This window comes from Athene noctua, chromosome 15 (genome assembly GCF_965140245.1).
Source record: "Athene noctua chromosome 15, bAthNoc1.hap1.1, whole genome shotgun sequence".
Lineage (NCBI taxonomy): Eukaryota > Metazoa > Chordata > Aves > Strigiformes > Strigidae > Athene > Athene noctua.
Window position 1 is genome coordinate 7,177,969 of NC_134051.1, and position 26,529 is coordinate 7,204,497.

Below are 26,529 nucleotides of genomic sequence, written 5' to 3' on the forward strand. Positions count from 1 at the left end.
TCTTCCAGGGCTTTGAGTCATCCCGGCTCGTGCTGACTGCCTGGCGGGGGCCTGGGAGGCAAAACAAACCCGCATCCAGCTGCCACCTCCCCGCCAGATGTTAGTGGTGGGATGGCTGGTTGGGTTTGAGCTGCCTGTGGGGAGGTGCCACCTCTCTGGTGGCCCTGGTAAAACCCTGGTGAAACCAGTGGCTTGGGACAATCCCCAGCTTGGGGACTTGCAGTTGGGCCACCTGATTTCTGGAGGAAAGGGTGAGATGAGCAGCCCCAGTCTGGCACCGTGCAGGCTTGGGTTTGCAGAACGGGGGGTGCTGAGGCTCCTTCTAGGGTGCCTGGGCATTGTGGGGACCCATCACTATGCTGGACAGAAGGACAGGCAGGGATGAACCCAGGGGCGATCCCGTGGTGGCCCTGCACCCAGCACGCCAGGCAGAGGGAGGTCAGCGGATGGGCATGGCCGGAGATGGGAGGATGAGGGGAGGAGTGGGCATGTGGCATTTACCTTTCAGTGGGCGCCCCGGCGTGGGTCCGCAGGGCTGGCGGCTGCCCATCACGCCGCGGTGTTTAATTTCTCAATGGGAGGGCAGGGAGATAATGCTGCACAGTCCCATTTAACCTGCTGGTGACCTGGTCTTAAGTCATTGTGGCTGAAAATAGACCGTGTTCCCTCCAGGGCATGGCTAATGGTGCTGGGAAAGCTGGGATCTCTCTTTGAAGGCTGATTTAATTGCTGCTGGCAGGCACTCGGTGCAGGTGATGTGGGGACCAGCACCCGTGCCATCCCACAATAACCTCCCCCCACTGAGCGCCTGTAGCTCTCCCAGCTCTGGCAGCGAAGGGTAACGAGCTCTTTTCTAAGGAAGGCACGGGACAGCAGCGGCTCGGAGCCGGGGTGTGGGTGTCCCAGGGTTAATTGTGCAGGCAGGGCTCTGCCTGCAGGGAGTGGGGGCCCGCCTGTTTGCATCACATCTTCTGCACTGAGTTTGGGTGATATAAAAAAGAAAAAATACCGTGGGTTAAGTTTCTGTGCTTAGGAAGGAGGGGGAGCACCTACAACAAAGGTGTGTGCCCTGTGTCAGGAGCAAAATCAGACCTGGGGGGCCCCTGTGCCAGCCACCAGTGGCTGGAGGATCTTCTCTGCGTTGAAGGATGGACCAGAGCAAAGACATTTTGGTACTGTTGTAGAAAATCGTGAGAGGAAAACAAGACTGCAATCTAGCAGCCAGGTACTGCATTCCTTGGGATTCTGCTGATCATTTTGAGAGTTAAAATGATTATTTTTTAATTTTGTACAACATCTTAGTAAATTCCACATTTGCTGAAGACCCCACCGAGTTGCTGCTTGCTGTTTGAGGAAAGCTGTGCAGTTGTGTAGTGAGAGCCTGGAGGTTTTGGTGGACCCCCGTTGGGGTGTCAGGTTTAATTACGCCAGTGGAAAAGGAGAGCTATCCGACATGGTGGGGGATATCAGGCTGGGGATGCAGAGGAAAAGCTTCTGCTGTAGCAGCCAACAGTGATCCAGGAGCGTTGACGCTGGTTTGAGTGTTTGTGCGTCAGGATTAACGTGGGAGCAGGTCGGTGCTTCCCAGACTCTGTGTTTCGGGCTGTGCAGACTGGCTGCACGTCGTGTCAAGGGTCCCAGTGGGATGGTTTCCATCCTGGCCCCTCCAGTGGGAGCAAGAGTCACCTTTCCTTTGCCAGGAGGATTTGTGTCCCCACCCAGGTGGCTTCTTGCTGCGCCCTATGAAGACACTGTGAGCAGGGAGCTGGTGGGTGACGTTGTGGGAGATCTTCGGGGCGTCTCTTCGGTGTCCTTCCCCTGTAGCCCCAAGCCCTGAAGCCCTGGTATACCTCACGTTGCATTTGATTTGCTGCTGCACAGTGCAAACCGAGTCTGCAGGGTCCTGGGGGCAGAGCTGGGGCATGAGCACCGATTCCTTGAGCCCTTGTGGCCACTTCTTCTCATTTTCTCTTCCTCCGCCATCTCTGGGGCGTTGGGGCTGTTCCAGCTCCCGGGTGAGGAGGAGGTGAGCAGTAGGGTTCAGCCTCATGTATTTCCACGGAGGCAGGGAATCCCCCCCCGCCGTGTGTGCACCCTGCCCTTTGGTGTGTCTTGGCTGCGAGAGGCCCGGCAGCATGGTGATTCACCGCGAGGCACTAAAATCATGGCACGGCTTTGGCACGGGGTAATGGCTGCGGGAGGGCTCCTCAGAAACCTGCTGGGAGCACATGGTGTTCCTGTGCTGACGCGGCTGCGAGTAGTAGTAAATATTGAGCAAGAGCCATTTAAAAATAAAGCAGCCTGGACACAGATTCTCAGGTGGAATAAAATAAAATTAAAAGAAACAATAGAGAGCTGTGCTGAGCTGGGGGCAAACTCATCTTGGCTTTTAAGATAAGTGATTTTTGCAGCTAAAGGAAAGCAGCGTGGTGGTGTTTGAGCCAGCAAAGGCTGGGAGTGTGGACCCCCACTGGAGGATGCTGTCTCCAAGCTCGCTGGGGCCCTTAGAAGATTAAACGGGGAGTTAAACTGACCTGGCTGTTCTGGATTTGGGGGATGAGATCGAAGGCCTTTAGGGGATGCCGAGTATCGAAGCTGTAAATTAAGGCTTCGAAGCAACTGCCAGCCCCGTGGCATGGGCTGTAAATACAGCAGGATCGGGTTTTGGGGTGGAAGGCGGTGTGTTGTGACGGCAGCAGCAGCTTGGGGCTACGGGGAAAGGGACTGGGAGCAGCCGCTGCTGCAGTCCAGGTGCATCTGATCCGGGGGCTTTGGTTTCAGTCCGGCATGTTCGGGGGCTTGTATCGCTGGTGTCTCGTGTGTGGCACGGAGTCAAGGCAGCTCCCGGTGCCTTGGGTGTCACTAGAGCTGCCCTGGCAGACAGGATAGGAGGTGGCAAAGATTTACACTGTCAGCACTCCTGGCTCTCAGCTGCTTGCAGCCATAAATGTGTGCATGAGAAATAGCTGCGGCCGTGCCTCGCCACGCTGTGTGCCCCTGCCTCGTGGGGCAGAGATAGGGAGGTGTGTGCTGGAGGAGGGGGGACCCTAAAAGAGTCTTTCCGTGGGAAGCTGCTGCTTCTGCAGGGAGGGATCAGGGATGCACCGGTGATGGTGAGAACAGGCAGCTGGTGCTGGTACAGCGGCCGTCCCGCCGGCGGTGGGAGGGGGCCCCACAGGGGCTGGCAGCTGGTGGGTACTCGCTGTGCTTGGACTTCTCCCGATTCCCCTCTCTCCCTGCCAGGGAAAAGGGACTCGTGAGGACGTAAGCGTTTATCCAGCTGTTTGTGGCATGGACTGGTGTCCCAGTTGGCTGGCTGCGAGGCGCTGTGAGCTGGACTGGGGAAGAGGTGACCGTGCTCCCAGCCAAGGGCAGCTGCGGCTCCTGCTCTGTGCCAGAGCCCAGCAGCCAGCTGAGACCCCAGCTGCAACGGGGCTGCAAATCTCCCTCGGGTACCCAGAGTTAAAAACATCCCATGGGAATAAACCCAACGCCTCACTCCTGTGTTTCCCAGCCCCTCTGGGCTCAGATCAGAGGGACTTGTGGGGCCAGACTTTTCGACTAGGGCCCCTCTGTGGCCACAGCCCCTTGCCCAGTGCAGTGTGGTGCCAGCCTGCTTCCTGGCAGTGTGTCTGTCCATCGTGGCCCGGGGAGGATGAAGCGAGGTGTTGGCGGTTGGAAACATTTCATAAGTGGCAGAAACCCGTAACGGGCAGACGGGGCCAATGGGGGAGAGTTACTTCACTTCTCCCAGGACGCTGGAGGCCTCTGGTCTTCCGGTGATGGGGCTGTGGCTTCACGGGCAAAGATGGCTTGTGCCCAGGGCTCGGCTTCAGGCTGTGCTTTGCCGCTGGCATTGCATGTGGCTGCCTACTTGCCCGGCCAGGCCACTGTGGCTTGTGACACAGCTGCATCCTGTTGTGTGATTCTCTTTGAGGCGATGGCAGGGACCGGAGAGCCATCCCCGGGCATGAGCAGAGGCTTTGCAAATGGATGCTGCTTCTCCCTGGTGTATCAATGCTGCTGGCTGGTTTAAAAACCAGACCAGGGGAGTGAATTCCCCATTGAGTGGTGTCTCTGCGTATCTCCCTCTTGCTGTCCTTGATGCATTGTGGGTGCCCAAGTGAGCCCCCTCCCCTCTGTGCCAGGTTGGCAGCTGGCGTGGAGGGCAGCGTGGGGATGCTGTGAAGGTGCTGGCCAGTCACCTGCAGCCAGCCTGGGATGGAGCAGCTTTCCTAGTGCTGGTGCACACACATCACTTTAGGCATGTAGCCTGGCTCATCCACCGGAGCCATGTCCATGGAGAAGATGCATTCAGGTCCAGCATGTCCCGTCCAGCATGTCCCCTTCCTGCCCATCCAGCATGTCCCCCTCCTGCCTGGCTCTTTCACAACCCAGGCTTGGCCAACTCATTCAGCTGGAGCTGCATTTCAGGTCTGGGGACAGTGGGGGCCAAGACGGATAGAGCCTGCAGGTTAAAAACTCTGGCTGCAAATGGCGGCCCACTCCACTGTGGGCACATCTGCTGGCCTGCCTTCACCACCTCTGCTAGGCACTGTTTTCTGGCAGCTACCTCCTCCGGGGGAGCTTTGGGCAAACCCCAAGCAAGCTGAGCACGTGGGGATGTTTCCCTCCCGCTTCCCCCAGCGCGACCTCCGGCCTCCAGACGTTTGGTGTGCGGTTTGTGCGGTTGCTGGTATCTCATCTCCCCATCAGTCACATCCCCTCTCGGTGGTGAGTCACTTGGCCATACCTCTTCCCCCCGCCCGTGCCGTTTTGGAGAGCTGAGCAAAGATGAAGAAGATGTTTTCAACGGGGCTGACACATCTGCACACGCCAAGTTCCTCTAATAACAGCCCTTAGTGATTTATGTCTCAATCGTATAAAGCAGGTATGTTTTATCATCTTGGAGCTGGGAAGGAGGGGGATGGGTGTGCATCCCCCCTCCGTACTCATCCACTACACCCACTATCCAACCACCATTGCAGGGGGAGCTCAGCTGGGAGGTGGCATTTTGGGTGCCGACTGTTGCCTTCCTGCACAGTTAAGGCGTCTTGATGGGTCATCTCTGTGCCCCTTAAACCCTTTTACTCCCTGAGCCAGGCTGCTTTGGATCGTGTGTGCCCATGCTGGTGAAGTGCTCCGATGAGATTGATGTTGGTGGTGCCTTTCCCAGGCGGCCACAGGCCGTGCTGGTGGGCACCCGTGTTTGGCGTGGTGGTGAAGGGAAGGGGGGCACAGCCGGTCTGGTGCTGGCAGCGCTGCCGACTCGCACCTCCCTGCCTGTGCTGCGGTGCCAGCACGCCTCTGGGCAAGCAGTGGGCTGGAGGAGCGTGGCTCAGCCTGCTGAGACCTGTCGGCGTGTCCCTGGGTGAAGCGGATCTTGCGCTGGTTCAGCAAACACTCTGGCCCCAGGCAGATGGAGATGGTTGTGGTTTCCCCCTTTCCCCTCCCTTCTCCTGGCAGAAGCCCATGGTTGGGGTGAGCTGTGCATTGCTCACTGCGGTAGAGTTTCTCCCCTTGGCATCGCTTTCTGGCGTGGAGATCCAAGGAGGGAGCAACTTGCCCGCGGCTGCCTCCTGCAAATGCAGCTACTTTAGTGCATGGAGGAACAGCTTCTCCTCCGGGTCCTGCCCGGGGGAGCAGGGCAGCAAGTTTCGGGCTGTGTGCGAGTCTTAGGCCAGGCCGTCAGCATTGCTGCTGGAGGGCTGTACGGAGGAAGGGATGCTTTGGCAGTGCCTCGAGGTTGGATTTGCATTGGGTTCATCCCGAGGAAGGCAGTGGCTTGGATCACTCCTCCCTGCCCCAGCTCTGGTTCCTGGCAGGGAAGAGGCCAGGCAAATACAGCCCAGGCAGCTTCTCCTGCGGGCACATAGCAAGGGAAAACAGTGTCACGATTGAACCCGAGGCTGGGGTTCAAGTGGCTCTCTGATTTTGCTGCTGGTCAGCTAGATGATTCAGGCAAGACTTTGTGCCTGCCTGTGCCTCAGTTTCTCCACTTGCAAAGCTTTTAGATGAGCTTTGAGCCCCCGGGCTGACCTTATGCCTCTCACAGGAGCAGCGCTCCTGCTATGGCTCGTGGGAGGTGCTGGGATGAGCTGCCCTGTGCGAGATGGCTTTGGGCCTTGGCTGGTGGCATCAGCTGGGGTGATGACCTGCAGGGTCCCCAACTTGTCCACCTCAACCTGTCCCCAGCTCAGACTGCACATGAAGGAAGCTGCTTTTTACTGCTCTGTTCCCTGCTTCAGCACAGTGGCTAGAAAACCTTTGTGACAGCTCATCTTACGCTGGGCAGCTGGAGGGGATTTCATCTGCCCTTCAGCCACTGTCATCCCAGAGTTCCTCAGCCCCTCGTTCTTTTGTCTGACCTTCCCTCTCTTCCTTCTCCTCCTGCAGTCCCTGGGCTGAAGCTGAGTCGTTGTGGTGGGATGTGATAAGCTGATGGCAGAAGAAGCCCCAAAGCATTTGGAGCTGGGGCTGACCCTCTGTTATCCCTGGGTAGGATAAGATCTGCCCCAGTAGGTCCAGGAATGCAACCGGTACTAAAATGCCTCTTTGGGTACCAGTAGCTTAAGCTGTGTCACAGGTGTCCCTGTGCTGGATGGCAGGGCTGGATCGTGTCCTTTCCTGGAGCTCTACAGCTGGCTTCGTGTCCTTGCACCATGTGCAAATGGGGACATGCCATGGCCATCTGTGCACGGCGGAGTCTGCAGCGTGGGAAGTGTCTCGCCGGGATCTCCATGCCGGTGCTCTCTCCTGCTGGAGTGGCTACAGCCGGGATCGAGGTCTGGCTGGGAGAAGGGGCTCACGTGGGATGTCTGGGGGCCGCGGCTGCCGGGCTGGTGTGGCATGGGGTGCTCCAGCGGGTTTGCCATGCTGCAGCCATGTGCTCTGCCAGATGGGACTTGCATTCCCTCAGAAATGTGTCACTCCTGCCCCAGACGCTGGCTCGCCGCCAGCCCAGCCGTGCTGGAGTGGTGCGGCCGAGGCAAACATGCTGTGGAGTGGAGCTGCTCACAGCTAAGCTGGGGTAGGTGCTCCTGGGTGCTACCCAATGCTCTCCAGCCCTGGAAGAAAAAAAGTTGTTTGGAAATGCTCCAGCGTGAAGGTTTTGGGGTTACCAAGGAGAGATGTGAATGTGTGTGCACGCTCAGTGCCCTGCCCAAGATGGAATAACAAGTTTTACCTGCTGGGAATGGGCTCTGCGTTGAACTTCGGGGGCACAGCAGCTCCCCTGGTCCTGCGGCTGGAGGGTTGGCGTGTGCGGGTGATGCTGCTGGGAGCTGTCGGGCGATGGATCTGGGCCAGGAGCTGTGCGGAGCACCGCGTCGGTGAAGCACATATGCCGGGATGCAAACATGTACGCGAAAGAGATCCTGGCTGTCTAAATAATGTGAAATATTGACTAGCTCTCGCAGATGGTGCTCCACGTGCAGCTTTGGGGACTGAACTTCTCTGTCTCCTCTTGGGTTTTGATGTGATGTTGTTTTGATCCAGTTGGATGCTGGACTCTTGACAGACTTGTTGTCTGGTTGCTTTCAGTGGGATTGTTGAATTTTGGGGAAGTTGGTTGCTAATAGCGTCGGAGGGGAAGGGAGAAGAGTTGCAGAGGGCTTGACTGGCTCCTTCAGACTCTCCTGCTGGCTTTTATTTGTTTTTTAAATGATGGCACCAACTGGGTTGCTGGTGCTCGCTGAGTGCTGGGGTCTGTAATATTGCGCGGGTGCCGTTTGGTGGCAGTGTTGCAGAGGAATTGCTGCCTGTAGCCCAGAACTTGTGTTATTACCACTGTTATGGTGATGGTATTCACTGGTGGAATTATATATCCTCAATTATTTGCATGAGGATGTTGCTGGAGGGCCCACTCTTGGAGGAGGCCCCAGTGTCCAGGACATAATCCAGGCCTCTGGCAGCAGGGCCCTTAGGGACACGCTGCTTTCATATCAACTCACGGATGGGTGGTGGGTTTTCTGCTGTTTTGCCTTCCTCCGGGATAAGATGCTGAGTTTGGATATGTGAAACTATACTTTGTGTGAGCTGCTGTGGAGGATGCTCTCACATTTTTCCGAAGTCTGTAGCTGGTGCTGAGCAGCTGCAGTGGGGATGGGCTGTGTTGGCAAAGCTATGCTGGCAAGAGGGTCTTATCGCTGCTCAGGAAGGGTGTCAGGGTGTGCCCTCACCCGCAGGTCACTGTACTTGTGATAAAACAGCTTATCGGCTGGGTGGTTTGGTCGTTTCGCCTGCAGATTTAAGGCTCTACTCAGAAAGCAGTGTGCTCTGTTTGCAGCCCACCAGTTGCAACGTTCGAGCCCCGCAGAGGGGCAAGGGGGAAGCTGGGGGACCTGCACTGTGGGGGGTCAGTAGCTGAAGTGGGGGCCCCGAGCAGCACTTCCCACTGTGGGCTGTGTGCGTTGCCACCTGCGTCCTCGCAGCCACCGCTCCTGGCGCGCGAGGGACCGGCAGCCACAACAGTCTGTGCTCCTGCGGGGCTCGTTCCAAGGCAGCGTGCCGCTTGAGCTGAAACATGTTTCTCTCTTCTGTTTCCCATTTTCTGCAGGCTTTTCCCATCTGCCTAACGGGCTCTACCCATCGTACATTCCCCTGAGCCACCTTGAGCCCCCCAGCGCTGGCAGTCCTCTCCTGGCCCAGCTGGGTCAGCACAGCCTCTTTGAGTCACAGAAAGGTGAGTTCGGGTCCCACATGCCCTTCCCTTCGGTCGCCCCTGGGTGCTCACCCTGTCCTTTGGGCTTGCTTGGCTACTGGAGCAGCTGGAAGTTGGTATGTTGAGGGTGAAGAGCAGGAACCCTCTGGGTTTATCATCTGGGAATGTTTCCTGGTCTTAGCAGTACCAGGGTCTTGGATGCGGCTGTGCTGTAGGGAACGTGGCCAGGTCCCTCCCTGAAGCTCCCACGTGCTGCCGTATCACAGGGCTCAGTGTGCGTTGGGGATGGGGCTGTCCTGCATCCCACCAGGGCCACGTGGAAGTACCTGCCTGATCTCCTGGCCCTGATCCTTCCTGGACACATGAGACATCCTTGAAATCCACTCCCTCCCGGTTTGCCACCTCTCGCCTGTCTCTGTGTAGGATTGAAGGGGTTGGAGGCCTGTGGTAATTTTGTTTGCTTTTGCTCTGCAGATGGGTTCTACCTGTCCAGCCACGCGGGCCAGTCCGCTTTGCACCCGCAGCCTCCTCTCTCGAGGACTGCGGGCAACCACACGTCGAGCACTTTGCTCCGGGAGAAGGACCTTGGGCAGCTGCACAAGAGCTCGAAAGAAGGCCTGAAAGACCCCGGTGGGAAGGAGCGGGCATGCCGGAGTGATCTGTCCCTGCCCTTTGCCAAGAAGGAGGGCAAGCCGAAGGAGGAGCCCCGGCCCCGCAGCGTGGTAGACCTCACCCAGGACACCAAGCCTGACAGTGACCGGAAAGTGAGCGTGGTGGAGAAGGCGGTGAAGGTCGGTGAGCGTCTCTCACCGTTCCTGGCTGAGCACATGCCAAATCGGGGTGCAGGTGGTGGGGAACCCAAGTCCAAGAACCCGCTGCAGAGCTCTTCCCTTAGCAACTGCAACGGTGGCGGGGACCCCATGCTGAAGGTCCTGGGTGCTGAGCAGGACCGCTGTGCCAAGGATCCTGCTCGGCACGATGAGAACATGAGGCCTTCTGCGCACGCCCACGCCGAGCGGCTGAAGCGGGGGGAGGCCCTCCTGCCCTCCGTGGGCGCTTTGCACGTCTCTTGCAGCTGCCCATCCCCGCACCCCTCGCAGCCGGGGAAGATGACGCCGGCCACAACATTCCCTCCGCAGCCCGTCCATTCCAGCATGTACACCATCTTCCCGCCGGCCAAGGAGCTGGGGAGGGAGCACAAAGTCATCGCCCCCACCTTCGTGCCTTCGGTCGAAGCCTACGACGAGAGGAGCGGGCCCATCCAAATCGCCTCGCAGGCCCGCGACAACAAGGCAAAGGACAAGGACCTTGGCAAGGTGGGGGTGCTGCAGTCGCCCACAGAGCGGTGCCTTGCGGATGCCTCCCGTGCACTTTTGTCCCAGGACTTTTCTTGCCACAGCGATGCCAAAAGGATGGAGGCTCTGAGGGAGAAGGGCTCGGTGATCAGGGCAAACTCGATGGCTCTGAAGAGACAGGTCACTTCAGAGCCCTTCCTCAACCGGCCGGGGCTGGGCTCTCCAGAGAGCCGGGAGTTCCTGGCCTCCAAGGACTTGCTGAAGCCGAGTCCGGAGGCAGAGCATCGCCCCTGTGAGCGGGACCGCTTCCAGCGATCCAGCTCCAAAGAAGCGGCGAAGGTCTACGGCACTTTGGACTCCTCCCGGCAGCACCTGGACCACGGTCAGCTGAAACCACCCGAGCAGAAGTGGAAACCCTTTGAGATGGGCAACTTTGCCACCACGCAGATGGCGGTGCTGGCCGCGCAGCACAACCACGTCACCCGGGCAGAGGAGGAAGCCAAGAAGGTCTACCTTGACCCCAGTGGCTTGCCGCGGTCCTCGGTGGTGGGCTCGCGGGGTGCTGCAGACGTCCTCCACCCTGCCTCCCACGGTGAAGGGTCGGCCATGCAGAGCCTTATCAAGTACAGCGGCAACTTTGCCAAGGAAACCGCGTCCCGGCAGAGCTGTGGCAAGAAGAGCCCCTTTGGCGGCTTGGGCAATGTGAAGTTGGACTCTTCGCAGCTGGGCACCTCCAAAGTGCAGCAGCTGCTGTTGCAGCAGCCAGCCAAGCAGCTGAAGAGGGACCCCGAGAGACCCGAGAGTGCCAAATCCTTTGGCCGCGAGAGCATCAGCTCCCAGGGTGAGGTGGAGGTGAGGCACTTGCCTGTCGGCATCGCCGTGGCTGTGGCCCGGCAGAAGGACAATAGCAGCAGCAGCAGCAGCAAACTGGGGCCCAGCTTGGCAGACCGGGATCGCTCGCTGTCTCTCAGCAGCATCAAAGGTAGGTTCACGTCTCAGGACTTCCCTGTGGGATCTGTTCCCTGGGGAGAGCAGCCACGCAGTGCAGGCTGCATGGCATGAGCCGAGTTTGGCATCCTCAGCTCCCTTTGCCTCCCCTTCCCAGCCAAGGGAACGTTGTAAGCCACAGCAGGGAGTGAGACTCCTCATGCAAGAGGGAGTCCCTTTTCCTCCCATCCCCTCTGTCCACCTCTGAGGACTACCCCTCTCTATGTGTTTGATCCTTGTTAGCAAAGGGAGTGACAGAGAAACTCCTTAATCCACCTTTGTGCTGGAGTTTTAATCTCATGGTTTTGATTTAAGCCATGGTGCTGGCAGGAGGGGGATGGCTCTGGCGAGGTTTTTGGTGCTCTGCTTGGCTTGTGTAGCAGGGTAACACCTGGGGGCTGCCTAGCACCGCGAGAGCTCGGCTCTGGCATGCCAGGGAGCAATGCCAAAGCGAGCGGCCGGCAAGCAATGGTTGGCTTTCCATTTTTAGCCTTCGCCTTTCCCATTTTTCTGCCTTTGCTCCCCTCTCCGAACCTCAGCAGTGACAGGCAGCTTGTCCCAGCCAGCGGCCCCTCTCCCTGTTCCCATCGCCTCCCGTTGCCCTCGTCACGGCCGGGCGGGAGCCCAGCGAGGACCTCGTGGGCAGCACAGGGAGCTGTTTGTTCAGGCGTTCAATCGTCCCAGACCCTCCCAGCTTGCGTTAAATGTAATTTACTGAGCCGAACTAAAAGGCTGCAAACAAGGGTTGAATTCTGGCAGGCCTCCGGGCTCGTTGCTAAGTGATGCAGTTGGCTTTCAGACAGAAAACAAGACTGCTTTTCTCCTCCTCTCGCCCCCCAAATGCTGCCCCCCCTTTGTGTGCCAGGAGATATTTGTCTAATAACATTAGCTTGCTTGCGCTGAGTGGACGGTGCTTGAATGTTTAGACCTTTTAAGAAGGAGAAAGCAGGCTTTAGTTGGCTAATCTGTAGTATTTGGCAAGTAAAATGCAAGTATTTAGTACTGGGCATTGGTTGTCAAGGAAACGGGCCTAAGCCTTTCCTCCATGCATAACTGATTGAATTTTTCTATGCGGTCCGTGCGTCATGTTCATATATATAGACAAAATGATCATTCACTGTCTGGACAATCATCAGTCTGTACAGAAAAGGGACCGTCTTGTCGGCGGGGTGGGGGCTAGCTAGGCAGGAATTAGAGGAATAAGGAAGTGTGTGTGTTTGGATGGGGGATGAGAAAAAGATGATAAACCTGTCTATAAATAACGGAGCACAAATAATGTAGATGAGAGAGGGAGGAACAAAGATAAAATAACAAAATCATGTGTTTCTAATAAAAGGCTGGGAGTGCCTGTCAGTTCACCTTGTGCCAAGGAAGGGAGGGAGGCTGTGAGTTAACCAAGGGCTTGCTCCATATTGCTGACACCCAAGAGGCAGTTGGGCATCAGCTGGGGGAAGTAAATAGGAAAAGGGGCTCCAAGGGGGAAGAACCTGGGCTAGGGGGTGGAGGGGGATTTGTGTGCGAGTGGGGATGTTGGCGAAGAGGCAGAGAGGGGTGCTGGGGGTCTGGAGGGGTTCAAGAACCACTGTGCCTCATGCTGTGGAGGCTGAGTCGTAAAAACTGAGCGCTGGAGGCTGCATGGGGCATCGTTCAGGGAGTCGAGGAGGGGCTGGTTGGGGACAGCCACTGCACACAGTGTCCTGCCAGGCTGCAAGGGAAAAACATGGTGACCCTGGAAAGTCCTTCAGGAGGGAGAGGCACATGCCAGGTTTTAAAGCATCTTTGCTTTCTGCCTGAAGCCCATGGAAGGAGCCTTGAGGAGAGGAGTCGGGAGAGATATTGTCTTGTTCCTGGATTCTTTCTGACAGTAAAAGCTGAGGGAATTGGAGACTTGACAGCAAGAAAACCATGGGCTGTCTAGGTTTGTGGAAATACACAGTGGAGCCCTCCTTGAAAAGACTGCCTGTCAGCAGAGCAGGCTTGATGTTCCGAGCTGCTTTCCCGTGTGCCAAACCTTATCCAGACAGGAGAACGAGGACCCTGGAAAGGGCTGCCGGGGAGCCAGGGTGCAGCCTGTGAGGCCGTGCTATGCTGCTGAGCCCTGTGGGGTGCAGAGCATTGCCCGGGCAGGGGATGTGCTGGCAGGGAGCACTGAGAGCTGAAGGGAAGCAAACGCCTTCCTCCTGGCCCCGTTAGACCAGCCGGCTGCTCGCTGCAAGCAGGGCTGGGATTTATGAGCGGATCATATCACCAAAGGATAACATGGAGAGGGGCAACAGGGAATTGTGGAAAAAATGCATATGCATGAAAGAAGCTAGGGAAGAGACTAGGGAAAAGCAAGCCTCAAATCAGGCAGCTGTTGTGAAGACCTTGGATGAAATAAGGGAAGGGGGCTCCAATACCTGGTCCTGGCAGGGCTGAGCGACGTGGTGCTGTTCGCTCCTGCAAAGGTGTTTGGTAACTTCTTGCAGATGCGGCTGTTATTGTGCCAGGCTGTATTTGCAAGAACTGTTCTGATTCTGGACAAGCTGTTTCTCCAGCCAAACATCCAGCCTCCCTTTTTTGGACTCTTGCCCTCATCTGCCATATGTGTCCCTGCCTCGCCAGACCCTTTCTTGTTGCATGGCTTGGGGTGGGGATGCTGATTCCTGCTAGCGGGTTGAATTGCAGAGCAGAGCACGCTGGGTTTTGTGAGGGTCCGTAGTGTTGGTTCTGCCTGTTGCAGAAGGACAGGGATTCAGAGCATGTCCAGTGCTCCCAGACTGGTTTACAAGAGCAGAAGGTGCTTCAGAAGTTGCAGAGATAAAATCTCTCCCTGTGAGATGTGCTAAGCAGGACTCTGTGGTTTGATGCAGGGATTTAGATGGGCCTCGTCTCCTTCTGAGATGGGAAATCTGCCACTGTCCTTCAGCAAAAATGGTCCTGTTGGTCCTGTTGCTCCCACACTGGTGGCTGTCCTGTCCTGGGAGACCGGACTGGCCTGACGAGTGGGTCCCTTGATGGCTTAGAGACACGAACCTCAAACCACATGTGCACCTTGCTGCTCCCAGGAGCTGTCTTAGTGAGAATATCTTGATCGCATAGACAGCCTCGCTCAGTCCTTAAGGACTTGAACCTGATAAGTCTTGGGGACAGTGGCATTTGGGTGTGCTGGCTCCTGGTGTACTGCGTCTCCGTGCCCAGAGGAGAGGGGACAGCTTTTCCCAGATAGTTTCTTGTGTCTGATGGTGCTGGGTTGTCTCCTAGGACACGGACGCTCAGAAGATGACTGCGGGGATGAGAGGAGCCGCCACCGGGACAGCCACCTCCTGGCAGGGCGCTTGGAGCGGGATCAGGAGAAGCTGCTCAGGTGAGGGTTGGAGGGAGATGGGGTCTCCTGCCACAGTGCCACAAGCCGTGCTTGGGGACAGCCTGTCTGGAGAGGGAACAGGGTTGCATCCATCCTGGTGTAGGAGAGGAGCGCTGGGTCTGGTACGAGGGGGTTATAGGGAGATCCTGAAGCCGCAGCAAAGCAATCCTAATAGACTGCTGCAAATCCGTGCCTGCTCCAAAGAGAGGGAGAGATGGGATGTTTTATTCTGGACATGACATTAACCACCTCCATCACAGCTCTCCTTGAGTGTCTGACCCTGGTTTGCGGACACACTTCTTGCATGTACTGGTCCCAACCCTCAGCTCCTCCAGACACACAGTAACCTGCAGCACTCGGACCCTCTCTCACTCTCTTTTGCCTCCTCCCTCACCAGAGAGAGCAAGGAGCTGGCAGATTTTGCCCGGATACACCCCTCGAGCTGTGCTACAAACGGTTTGAACTCCAACCTCATGGTGACGGGAGGCCCAGCCTTGACGGGCTCCGGGCGCTGGTCTGCAGACCCAGCTTCGCACTTGGCAGCCCACCCCTGGCTCCCCAGGACGGGAAGCCCCTCCATGTGGCTGGCTGGCCATCCCTATGGTGAGTGCCCTGGGAGGGAGCGACGTGTCCGTGGGGTGTTCACACCAATGCAGTCCAGGAAGGGGTGTTGCTAAGTGCCCAGTGAGGCTGCTGCCTGATCATGGGGGAAGGCGATATTTTAGAGCAATCAAATGGTAGATGACTTCTTGAGTGGGTAGGAGATCCCCTGAGCTGTGACTGTGGTGTTTCTTCTTCCAGGACTCGGTCACCCTTCTCTGCACCAGGGCATGACTCCAGGCTTCCCCCCTGCCATGGGGGGGGCTCTCCCTTCCGCCTACCAGTTTGCCAGAGACCCGCAGTCGGGGCAGCTTGTTGTGATCCCCAGCGAGCACTTGCCACACTTCGGTAAGGATGTGACCATGCTTTGGCAGCTGTGGAGGAGACAGGCTTTGGAGAGGGCTAGACAGGAGTGTATGTAACTGTGGGGACCAGCAGCCACAGCTCGTGAGTGTGAGCTGGCCTCTTGTTAGGTGTGTTTTGGAGATGGAAATGTGTAATCTTCAGCAGGGGCTTCTCATTCCCTGCAGGACCCCACTGAATTTGAGTCCTTGGTTAGGAGAATCTACTCATGGGCTCAGCCAGGGACAGTCAAACCAAGGGTGCCTAGAGAGCAAAGCAGGTCAGACGGCCCCAGGACCCATGGGGTTGTGGGAGTGGGTCTGCCAGGGAGAAGACAGCATGCTTTCCCCTCTGCATTTCTGGTTGCGTTTCTGCACAGTCCAGTGTTTGGCATCCTCCATACCCTGGAACTGGGGTAGAGACGCTTGCCCTGAGCAATCCTGAATCCTCTAGCCATCCCCATCCTCCTGCCTCCCTGACTGCATCTGTACTCATTCCCCAGCGGAGCTGATGGACCGGGCACCCCCACTGTGGCCCGCCATGTACCCCCCAACCAGGAGCTCCCTCCAGCACGCTCACCAGCTCCAGCTCCTCTCTCATCAGCAGCTGCTGCGGCAGCACGAGCTGTACATCCTGCAGCAGCAAGCAGCCCATGCCATGGAGCTACAGAGGAGCGCCCAGCTCGTGGTATGTTTTCAAGAGCTTCTTTCTTGGGCGTAAAACAAACCTGAAGTTCGAATCTCTGGGGGGGTGGAAAAAAGCAGCTCTGCCTGTGTTGCAAGTGCATCTCAAGTGTACAGATGCATTGAGTGATCCTGCCCTGGTCCCTGGGATAGGAGCCATTCGGAGCATCCTGCACAGTTAGGATGGGTTTTGGAGGGGTTTGTTGCAGAGCCATTGCGCAGTGCTGTCAGGAGAACTGCCCAGCAGCAGCACAATCTTGATTCCTTTATGCATGTTTCCGTTTAGTTGAGTGGTTTCATCCCTAGTCACCTCCAAAAAAACCTCCTCAGTGACTTGGAGAAGCAGCTACAATACTGGCAGCAATCACACTGGAGCCAGCTCCCATTCACCAAATTACTTTGGAAGTTGTGAGCTTTCATTTGGCTGTTTTACACCCATTTCATTTTTATAGTGGTTGTCTGGTTTTCAGCGTTCATTTTACATGTATGCTTGCTGGTCTGGATTAGAAATGGAAATGGTTTGCTTTGACTGCAAGTGAAAGCTGAAACACCCTTCACATGACTCCTGGAGCTGGGAATTTGTAAAAGCTTATCACTGATCCCTCCATCAGATTGGTCTTAAAATGGTGTTGCACTGGGGAAGGTGTGTTTTATATCAGTGCATGTTTGGTAAGACCATGTTTTGGTCTTGCTCGGTGGTAGGTCTGTGCTGCTTTCCAGGGGCAGGTAGAGATGTCATGCTGAGTTTTGCTCTGTCCTTGTTGCAGGAGAGATTGAAGGCGAACGAGCAGCGTGCGGATATGGAAGAGAAGGTGACGAAACGGAGCTTGGACAGTGCCAAATCAGGCCTTTCCTCCTCTGCCCCGGGACTGGTGCACCGAAAACCACCTGTGCTGTCTCCCAGTGCCTCCACGTCCTACAGCAAGGCTGTGAGTCCACCTCCCCTCTCTCCCAGGGCCTCACCTGTGTCTGTGCTCAAAGCTGAGGTGATCCAAAAGATGGAGGAGCCACCTTCGCAGCCAGCCTACTCCTACCCCGCCACCCCCAGCTCCCATCCTTCCAGCCCGCCCCCTGCCTCTCCACCCCCTGCCCCTGCCATCCCTCCAAAGGAAGAGGCACCCGAGACTGTGGAGAAGAAAGACCTGGAGCTGGAAAAAGAGGCTGCTGGTCCATATCAGGCCTTGTTCCCAGGTAAGAGAGCCCTGCTTTGGCAGAGTCCCGTTGTGTTTGTGCCTGCCTCCCTTTTTCTCCTCGGCTCTTTCCTGCTTCCGTCCCTTCCCCTAGAGAAAACCACACAGCTCCTCTAAAAGGTGGGGGAGAGGCAAGGACCAGGGGTGGTATGATGGGCTGGGATCGATGCCTGGGTCATCGGGGCACCTGGGGCTGTAGGCTGTCTTCTTCCCTTGGGTTGAGCCTGGGCTGGTTCCTCCAGGGCTGAAGTCTCAGTTGGAGAAGGATACAAGAGGCAGATCTCTCTGCAGTTGCAGGAGAGTGCTGGAAAGGTACAGAAGGGACCTCTGGGGTGCTGCTGCCTGTGGCAGCTTGGCCAGGAGAGAGGTGCCCAAAGCAGCTACTGCTTGAGAATGGGAAGAGACAAGAGATGGTGGAAGCAAAGGGAATGCATCTCTATGCCTTAGTGAAAGAGAAGGTGCTTTGGAGACCCGGCCATTACACAGCCTGTCCATTCTGATATCTTGCAGAGATCCCCCCAGGATATCCTTTCCAGTCCCTGCCTCCCTCCTTTGGAAGACACTACCCCTACCTCCTCCAGCCCACCGCAGCATCTGATGCGGATGGCCTGGCTCCTGACGTCCCGCTGCCTGCCGAAGGCTCTGAGCACATGGAGCTTTCCCCAGAGGTCAAGCCCATCCACCTGTCTCCGTCCAAAATGCTAGAGCCCATCCAAGCAGCAGCAGAAGAGGAGTCCTTGGAAGAGAGGGTGAAATCAGAGGTGCAGATGGAGGAAAGCCAAGAAGGCATCTGTGAGCAGGACATGGGGACTCTGAACATCACCACCTCTGCAGCCGTCCCAGTGCAGAACGTGGACAATTGCAATCTCCTGTTGCATCAAGGTGAAGCCCTGGGTGCTATGGAACAAGACCAGGAAGACCTCCAGAGCTGCCCAGCTCCTTACCAGGTTGTGGCCTGCCCTGCAGAAGCAGATGCTCAGGCAGAGAGCGGGAGTGGAGCAGAAACCTGCTCCATGCACATGGACTATGACAGTTCGCTCGTGCACACGGAGAACGAGCCACCTGAGATGGACTTGACACCCCAGCGGGAGGAGGCCTCTGTAGCCATGGATATGCAGAGTGCCGATGCGCCCCGAGGGAGGGAGTTTCCCAACCTGCCCCCTGAGGAGGGAGAGCAGGGACCAGAGATCCCTTCCTATACGGAAGAGGCAATCTCTTGCCAAATCCCAGCTCTGGACATCAAGCCGGGCGACCCGCTGGCTGGGATGAACGCTTTGGTGGCTGCCACAGAAATGCCTCAGGCTTGTTCCTTGTTGACCACCACCACCAGTGTCACTCCATCCCAGATGAAGGTGGAGGTGTTACCTGACCAGGCCTTGGAGCACTCCTTCCTGCAAGGGATCACTTTACTGAGTGAAATTGCAGAGATGGAGCTGGAGAAACGGAAGCAAGAAATGCAGAGTAAGTCATGAGTGCGGAGTCTGTCCAGCCTTGGGCCTCGCTGCATACGGTCCCTGTGCTCTCTGTGTGGGCAGAGGAGCAGAGACACAGGTGGGACCTCCTGCAACCTCAGCCAAGCAGCAAGGAGAGCATTGCCCTGAGTTGCAGGAGTGGCTGGTACTTTGGATGGGGTTAGAGCTGGGTTTTTGTTGCAGCAGGCTGAGCTACGTGTGGCTTTTGTACTGCTCTCCCCTTCCAAAGGCCCTTGCCATGTCTAGACAGTCTGTGGTATGCGTAGCGGAAACAGAGCCCCACTTTGCCGAGCGCTGCCAGGGTAACACCCTTCTGGCAGGCACTGAGTCTACAGTCTGTTGGGGTTTGGCACAAGAGGCCCCAGTAGCTCCAGATGATGCTTTCCAAGAGCTTGGCAAATCCTGAAAAGATCTCACCTTCCAGTAACTTCCTGAGGCGAGACGTGATGGGAACTGCCAGTTGCACCATGGCTGGGTACAACAGGAGATCTCAAGTGGGGGCCAAGGGTGGCTGGGAGGCTCCTTGAGCTGCCATGGTCCAAAACGGGACATCAGCTGCTTCTTGTGCCTGCTGGAGGAGCAGTCTTGGAATGTGAACCTCTATAGCTTTTTTTTTTTCTCCCCCTGTCCTTCCCAGCAGGTCCAGAGAGTTTCCCTGTCCGGCCAACACTGGAGAGTTTACTGGCTGCCAGCACCCACATGCTTATGGAAGTACTTTCCACCCCCTTTATGGAAAGTCTGAAAACCATCCGGCTGCCTCGAGAGCTGAATCCCAACAAAAAGTACAGCTGGATGCAGAAGAAAGATGAACCAGTAAGTAGCTCTTAATGTAGCTGAGCCTGAAAAGCTGCAGTGCATCCACTCACCGCAGCTTGCTCTTCCAGACAAGAGTTTGCCACCTGGCTTGTGCTGCCCTTCCACGTTCAGCAAAGCGAGCCGGCGCAGGAGTCAGTGTGGTGCAGTTTAGCCTCCTCCCTTGTTTGTGAATCAACACCGTTGAATTCAGCAGGACCCTCCACAGCCCTAGAAGTGGTGTTTGTAAGACGAAGCCAGCAGGAACTTGTTTGTTACTGCTTTGGCGGCAGGGGGATGAATAAAAGTAGTGACAGGAGGGTTTTTCCTTTTTTTTTTTTTTCTTTGCTGACTGTTCCCCATGGGAGAGACCAATGAATTATTTTGTACCCAGCAAGTGTTCCAAGACAGAGAATGTTCTGATCTATCTTTTCAAATAAGGGAAAAGAGACTCCATGGGTGTATTTTATCCTGCAGGTTCTTTCCCAGGCTTGCTCTCCTTCAAAGCTGATTCCATCCCATGTGTAAGCCACAGAACATCTTCGCTCGGCTGGTTTTGCTTGGGTACTGCTCTAGGGCTGTGCTGCTTGTGGGCAAGTGTGCTCTGCTCCACTCTAAGCATGGAGGGTTTCCCTGCCAGGCTGCAGATCTCGGCTGTTGCAAGGGCACCCCAGTGTGCACCACCCTGGTCTAGGTGAGGACCTTGGACATGTCCTGAGCCTCTCGCCCTCTCTTGCCTCCCCACCGTAGATGTACTCTATCAAATCTGCCATCGAGAACATGGATGCGATGGAGCTGGACTACAGGATGAGGCTGGCGGAGCTGCAGCGGCGCTACAAAGAGAAGCAGCGGGAGCTGGTGAAGCTGCAGCGGCGCAGGGACTCCGAGTAAGTCACAGGCTGCTCACTCAGTCTTTTTTTTCCAGCTGGGCACTTTCACTGCCTCTCGATCTGGGAGAGAAAACAGCCCTCCATCTCTCCCTGTCTCCTCTCCTCTCCTCTCCTCCTGGTACGGCCCGCCAGAGCTTTGCACAACACACTCCTAGGCTATGTGACACAACAACCTGATCACTGGTGAATGCGGCTGGGAGACTGTATTAGAGACAACCTTGGCTTCAGCAGCTCAGTTTAGCAGTTTGGTGGCAGGTGAAGGTTCTGGGTTGGCTCCCGTTCTTGCTTGCTTTCTTTTAATTTTTTTCCCTTTTTCTTCTTTTTTGGATTTATTTGCTTTATTTTTTTTCCCCTGATCGTTTTGCTTTTTGGTTGCAAGATTTGCTTTTGCTTTTTTTTTTCTTTGCTTTTTTTTTTTTTTTTTTTGTTGCCTTGGTTAACAGTGAAGCGTGTGGTTTTTTTAAAGGGAAAAGCATGACGAGAAAAGTAGAAGCTTGGCGAGAAGAGGCCCTGGAAGGCCCAGGAAGAGGAAACTTGGATCAAGCGCTCTGTCACCCATTAAGGAGAGAGGGAAGAGTGACAGCAAGAGTGGAAAGTAAGGCTGGAATTTGGGGAAGACGGGAAAATTGCAGGGTCGCTGCACCAGGGTCTTACTTGGGGAGAGCATCTCGGATGCAGCAGGGGCTCGCCGTGGTGTTGTGTTGGCAGGCCGGTGTCTGGCAGCAGTGGTGTTGTGGAAGCGTGTGCATTTAACGTGAGTGTGCCTTACAGTGGGAATATGGTGCCAGTGTCCTCCCTCCCCGCTGGTAGGGCACGTGTCTGTGGTCTTGGGTGCAAGTAGGACAGGCTGAGTTGAGGAGATATGAGGTGATACAGAGCAGCCGGCTGGGCAGGGACCTGTAGGTGAGCTCTTGGTGTCGGGGAGCGCGCCCTCATGTATTTTCAGGAGAATGGATGGTGTAAGCGGGTGCTGTAGAGCTAATTGCAGGGATGTTGATGTCAAAAACTGGAAGGACAGGGCTATTCCAGGTTATCTACTTTGCAGGGCCTTTCTGCTGTGTTTCTGCTGCCTTCATCTCTGTTTCCTTAATCAGTGGGAGTTGGTTTCGCTTGACCTCTCAAGTGTCTGGATCATTCTGTCTTCTGCTTTTTTCTCTTTTGCAAGTCCAACTGCTCTTGTTTGGATGCCTGGATCTCACCACCATTGGCCATCTAACCATCTGTAGATGGCCACATGTCTCCAATGGGAGGGCACCTCCGAGCTGCCTCCCTGCGTGCTATGTATTTTTGCAAACGTCCTCTCAAGACTGCAAATCAGATTCAGGTGCCCAGCTCCCACTGACCATGCGCTTCTGAAAATCTGTCCTGTTGGTGGCTCTGTGTTTTGCTCTTTGTGTTTGGGTGGCTGGACAGGCTGGAGGCATCCAGAGGTGGCTGGAGTTGTGCATGTGTGCATGCATGATCGTGTTGCGTATGTATGTCTGGGCCCATCCCAGGAATGCTTGAGCAGCCTGGGGAGATGGAGAAGCACCCTCAGCCAGTGTCCAGGGCTTCAGGTGTTGGTTTAGCTGTCTGTGGAGGTCAGCAGAGAGGATGGAGGGGAGGGGAAATGCCTGGAAGCTGAGGAGGCTGCCTCGTGTCAGTGGCTTTGTGGTGGTGGTGTGACCCGGGGCCAGCAGGCTTGGCGTGAAGGAAGGTGGCATATGAGAACTTGTAGTGGAGGCTTGGTAGAGGTTTTGAGGTGTTGAGAGATCATCCATCGGATAGTTACTGGAGACAGCTGGGGAGCAGTGAAAGATGTGCTTGTAGTCTCACCTACTTTATTTTTTGTTTTTGTTTTTATTATTTATTTACCCTCTCCTTTCCCCCCAAATCCCAAAGTGAGACCAAAGACATAGCTTGCAAATGCCTCTCACAGGAGGGCCCAGGCTTGTAAAGCAGATTGCCTGTCCTTTGAGCGAGCCAGTCCCTGCAGTGCCTTTGTCCCTCTGTGTCACCCTGCGTGGCAGTTCCTTACCAACTCTTTGCTCATACCTGAGCAACCAGAGCAAGTGTCTGGGCAGTGAGGGACCTCCCTGGGCCTCAGGAATCTCTCTCTGCACCTACAGAGTCCATGAAAGTAGAAAAAGGACCTACAGGGCCAGCTCAGCTGTCTGTCCTTCCCTCTGCTGCTCTGTACCAAATCAGGCACTTTTCAGTAGCTGTTACTTAAGACACCAAAATACTTCATTTCAGAGACCACTTTGCAGGTCTCTGATTTTAGGCACCCTCATCTGTGCTGGTGGCAGAGAGTGCAAGAAGGGCTCCTTGGCTCTCCTGTTTGGTGGAAAACCTTGTCTGAACTGCTGTCACTTCACAGCGGACTTGGCTCCTGCTGAGGATCCCCACTGTCCCAGGAGGCATTTAACCTCCCTTTTGAGCTTGGTGGGGATCACAGGGAGGAAAGCTCCCCATCTTGACCCATCCTGTGCTTGGCTTGCAGACTGAGCAAGTCCTTGTTGCTCTCCGAAGACTCTGAGACTGGCGAGGGCATGAAGAAGAGGCACAAAGGGGCCCTCCCGGAGGAGGATGAGGATGTGGAGAGCAGCAGTGGCAAGATGAAAGGGAGGAACCAGAGCTGGGAAGAGCATGATGCGGCTCCCAGCTTCTCAAATGAGGTCAGTGTCCTCATGGGGAACATGGAGCCACAGGCCAAAAGCAGACCTCTTTCCCACTTTGCTGTTGTTGGCTTGCACTGGATACCTCCTGATTTTAAAAGTGTCTGCACTCAGTTCATGTGGGTTTAGAAGCTCTTCATGAGAGAGCTCTGTGCAGTGGAGGGGTGTTTGCAGAGACTAACGTTGGCTTATGGATGTTGGACATCTTTGGAAGGCAGCAGAGGCAAGTGCTTTCAAGCCAGCCAGAGCATTGCAGTGTTGCATTAGTTCTGAATCCAGAGCAGTGCTTGTTTACCCCTTTGCCTCATGGAGGGGAATGGTCTTCCTGGAGCGAGGGACGAAAGGGGAGCACAACCTTTCTTTTTTAAATACAGGGTTTTCTTCTGCTCCTGTTGAGGCAATGAGATATTTCCTGAGCTTTAAGCTGCTGCTGCAATCCAAAATGCAGACGGATGAAGTACTGAGTTACAGCTGCTGTTATCTAGCTGTAGCACATGTAAAGTATATTTACTTTTTTCAAGAAGAAAATACTGAAAAGGATATAACAGCACTGGCTGTAATGCACTAGCGCTGATGCTCTTGCTGAGAAGTATTTTGGTCTTTTTGGCATCCCAGTCTCTGAAGCTGGTTGATTATGTGGAAATCCATATCTATTTGGCTGGGGTTTTGGGTAAAGAAGATTTTTAACCCTCGTGATTTAGAGAAAAGCTTGTAAAACCAACCCAAACATATCCTGGAAAAAGGGTGTTGAAAAACAGAACTCCAAAACATGTTGTTCTATGAACATATTTCTTTTGGAAGAAAATTCAATTTTTCTAAGTTAATCCTGTGAATCTGTAGTGCTTGATAATCAGGGTAAAGCTGTGCTGTTTGCTGACATCTTCTTTCTCCCTAGCACCATGGTGGGTTATGGCAACTGGGGTTTAAGACCATCATTTTGAGGCCTTTTTAACTAGCATGCATGAGAGACGGTTATGAGGGCTAGTAAAATCCCTCAGGTCTGCCATGATACCTGCTCTGTATTTACCTGTCTTTTCCTTTCACATCGGCAGTTAAAGATCAAAAAGAAGAAGGTACCATCAGATCAGGAGCAGCTGGCCAGCAAGCTTGACAAGGCCCTGTCTCTCACCAAACAAGACAAGCTCAAATCCCCCTTCAAGTTTGTTGACAGCTCTGGGGGAAAGGTGAAAGCTAGTGGAGGAGGCAGCAGGTACCTCCCACCTCATGAGGCTCTACCAAGCAAGGAGGAGAAGAAGAGCCTGGCCAAGAACCTGGGCCTGTCACTGAAAACCACCAAGGAAGGTAAAAACAAAGTGGCTGCCAAAATGAAGAAGATGGAGGTGGGATTAAAAGTCAAAAATCAGCTCAAGATTTCCCATTCACCAGCAATATCTGAAGTTAGCAGCTACTCCTATAGTAAGTAACCTCTCATTTATCTCTTTTTACAGTGGAATCTGTTGTGGGGGCTTGTGGTGAGGGTTTCTGGCCTCCTGGAAGGGGTCTTGGAGATGGGTCTGGTTTTGCTCATGAGTTAAAGGTGACTTCCTCCCTGGCTAACCAGTGCTGCTGCATCTTTGGGGTCAGCGTGAGTTGTCTGCCCAACTTGCTGTCCAAGAGGTATCCAGTATCCATGCGTCTCTTCCTGGCCTGTGTTGAACTGATTGTCAGTGGGGAAAAACGTTTTAAAAAAGTTGACCCACGTTCTTGCTTTCGGTGGGAGTAGACACTCTCCTTCTACCTGTCAGATGAGTGAGTACTCATAGCCTCTGCTCCAGGAGGTGGTTAATGGTTGACTTTCAAAGTCCTTGTTGAGTTGGATGGGATTTGCTTTAGGATTATGCCATGGAGTCAGTTGGAGAAGGCAAAGCCTGCCAGGGGACACTGATGTTAATGAGCATCCTCCTGCCCTTCAGTCCTGGCTTGGTTCCTGGCTGACTGTGCTCAGCCTTCCTGCCTGTCCTGTCGGTGTTAATCTTCATCCCGGCATCCTATGTACTGACTGCTGTTTTTGAACCCAAGGTGCACCTTTGGGCAAACGTTCCTGCAACCAAGCAGAGTTAGGGACCCCTGTTACAGAAGAGAAAACTGGGTTGCAGATAGTGTTGGGAAGACAGGCAAACCAGAGGTGGAAGAGTATTTAACAGTTCAGGCAGATAGTGGGACAGAGAGCATGTGAGGGACTTGGGGTTTATGATCTGAGGCCTGGTTGTGTACTTGTTTTAGCTCACTTGCATACACATTTTTTCCTTTGCTTGCAGCTATTTAAGGCCCGTGTTAAAACTCTTATGGGGTGTTTGTATGCATAACAGATATGTCTCTCTGTGAAGCACTGGTTTAGAAGTTTCACTAATGGGGAAGATGATGAGCTAGTGATTCTCCAGTGGAACCAATGTTTGTCATGAAATTAGCCATTTATGTGGCAAAATAGGAGCCATTGTGTCCACTGGACTTGAACACAACCTTTGGCTGATCATGCTGTACACACCACCGAACAGTTTTGTTCTTGAATGTGCTTCACTCCCAAGGACAGACACATGGCTCCTAAACTGGGAGCTTTGGAGCTAATGGAGAGAGGAGACATGGGTTGTTGCTGGAGCTAAGAGCCTTGGCTCATGGCAGAGGGAACTTTTACAGTGCCCTTGCACTTGGTACTGTGATTTCATCAACAAAAACTCCCTCCTGGACCTAAGGGAGCTTCTGTCTGACCTCTCCCCTCTCCAGCAAGTCTCTTGGTGTAGAAATAATGCCTCTTCACTGCATGAATCTCAATTCAGGAGGATTGTTGTCACTGAGGAACTGGCTCTGAAATGGCTCAGCTTTGGTGTGTTGTTTTTCAGATGTGTGAAGGTTCAAGAAAAGGGCTTTAGCCTGTCATTTGGTCACTCAAGCGTGATGGATTTGGGGAGGCAGGTCAAGCATATGGCAGCACCTCCCATGACTGGTGGGCTGCTCTTGTAGATGAGGAGAAGTGGGACTGGTGCCAAGTCCTTCTGCCTCCTAACCTCATGATTTTCTAGCTGGAGTCCTGAAAACCTTGGGCATAGATCCAAAGGCCGAGCTGAGCATCCTGTTCCCACAGATTTTAACAAGTGAGATGCCCAGAATAATTTGTGTATTTGGGCTTTGGGCCTCCTAAACTTGCTATCTTTTTTTTTTCTTCCTCTCCACAACCAATGCAATGGAAGTGGGGAGTGATGCCTGACCTGAGTTGATGCTGGAGAGCATCTGCTGCTGCTCACAGGCTGGAACGGTCCACGATGCAGTGTCTGTGATATTGTGGAGCTGATGGTGCATTCACAGGCGGGGAAGTGACAGTTCATACCGGCTTTTATTGTGTCCAGGGGTACCATATGCTTTTTGTTCCACTCCTCAGATGCTAGAGGGGACCACTGGATAACTTCTCACCACCTGTGGGGCTTGGCAGCTTTGTAAAGCCACGGTTCACAGACCAAGGAGCAGCTTGGTCCCTGCTCTGTTTTGGTGTACTGGAGTGTCTGGGGTGGCATGTTTGGAGTTAGAAATTTGGAGTGAGATGTATTGCTTTCTTGGCAGCTGGGCTCGCTCTGGTTGCCCCTGTTGAAAACCCTCTGGGAGAGTTGGTTCATGTAGAAGA

General features: G+C 54.8%; 1 protein-coding gene across 3 annotated transcripts in view; it reads left to right on the forward strand.

The window, feature by feature from the left end:
- The window catches only part of TNRC18 (trinucleotide repeat containing 18), a 57,692-nt gene that overhangs the window by 8,885 nt on the left and 22,278 nt on the right, over positions 1 to 26,529 (forward strand). Inside the window, exons 2-14 of one of the 3 annotated variants that reach the window (XM_074919261.1) lie at positions 8,558 to 8,683; positions 9,137 to 10,939; positions 14,188 to 14,290; positions 14,688 to 14,893; positions 15,092 to 15,238; positions 15,735 to 15,919; positions 16,683 to 17,106; positions 17,616 to 18,566; positions 19,215 to 19,390; positions 20,120 to 20,256; positions 20,726 to 20,854; positions 22,742 to 22,916; positions 23,969 to 24,332. In XM_074919261.1, the coding sequence (XP_074775362.1) occupies positions 8,558 to 8,683; positions 9,137 to 10,939; positions 14,188 to 14,290; positions 14,688 to 14,893; positions 15,092 to 15,238; positions 15,735 to 15,919; positions 16,683 to 17,106; positions 17,616 to 18,566; positions 19,215 to 19,390; positions 20,120 to 20,256; positions 20,726 to 20,854; positions 22,742 to 22,916; positions 23,969 to 24,332 (4,926 nt within the window). The remainder of the gene's footprint in view (positions 1 to 8,557; positions 8,684 to 9,136; positions 10,940 to 14,187; positions 14,291 to 14,687; positions 14,894 to 15,091; positions 15,239 to 15,734; positions 15,920 to 16,682; positions 17,107 to 17,615; positions 18,567 to 19,214; positions 19,391 to 20,119; positions 20,257 to 20,725; positions 20,855 to 22,741; positions 22,917 to 23,968; positions 24,333 to 26,529) is intronic. The other 2 variants (XM_074919262.1, XM_074919263.1) reach the window with 2 other exon arrangements.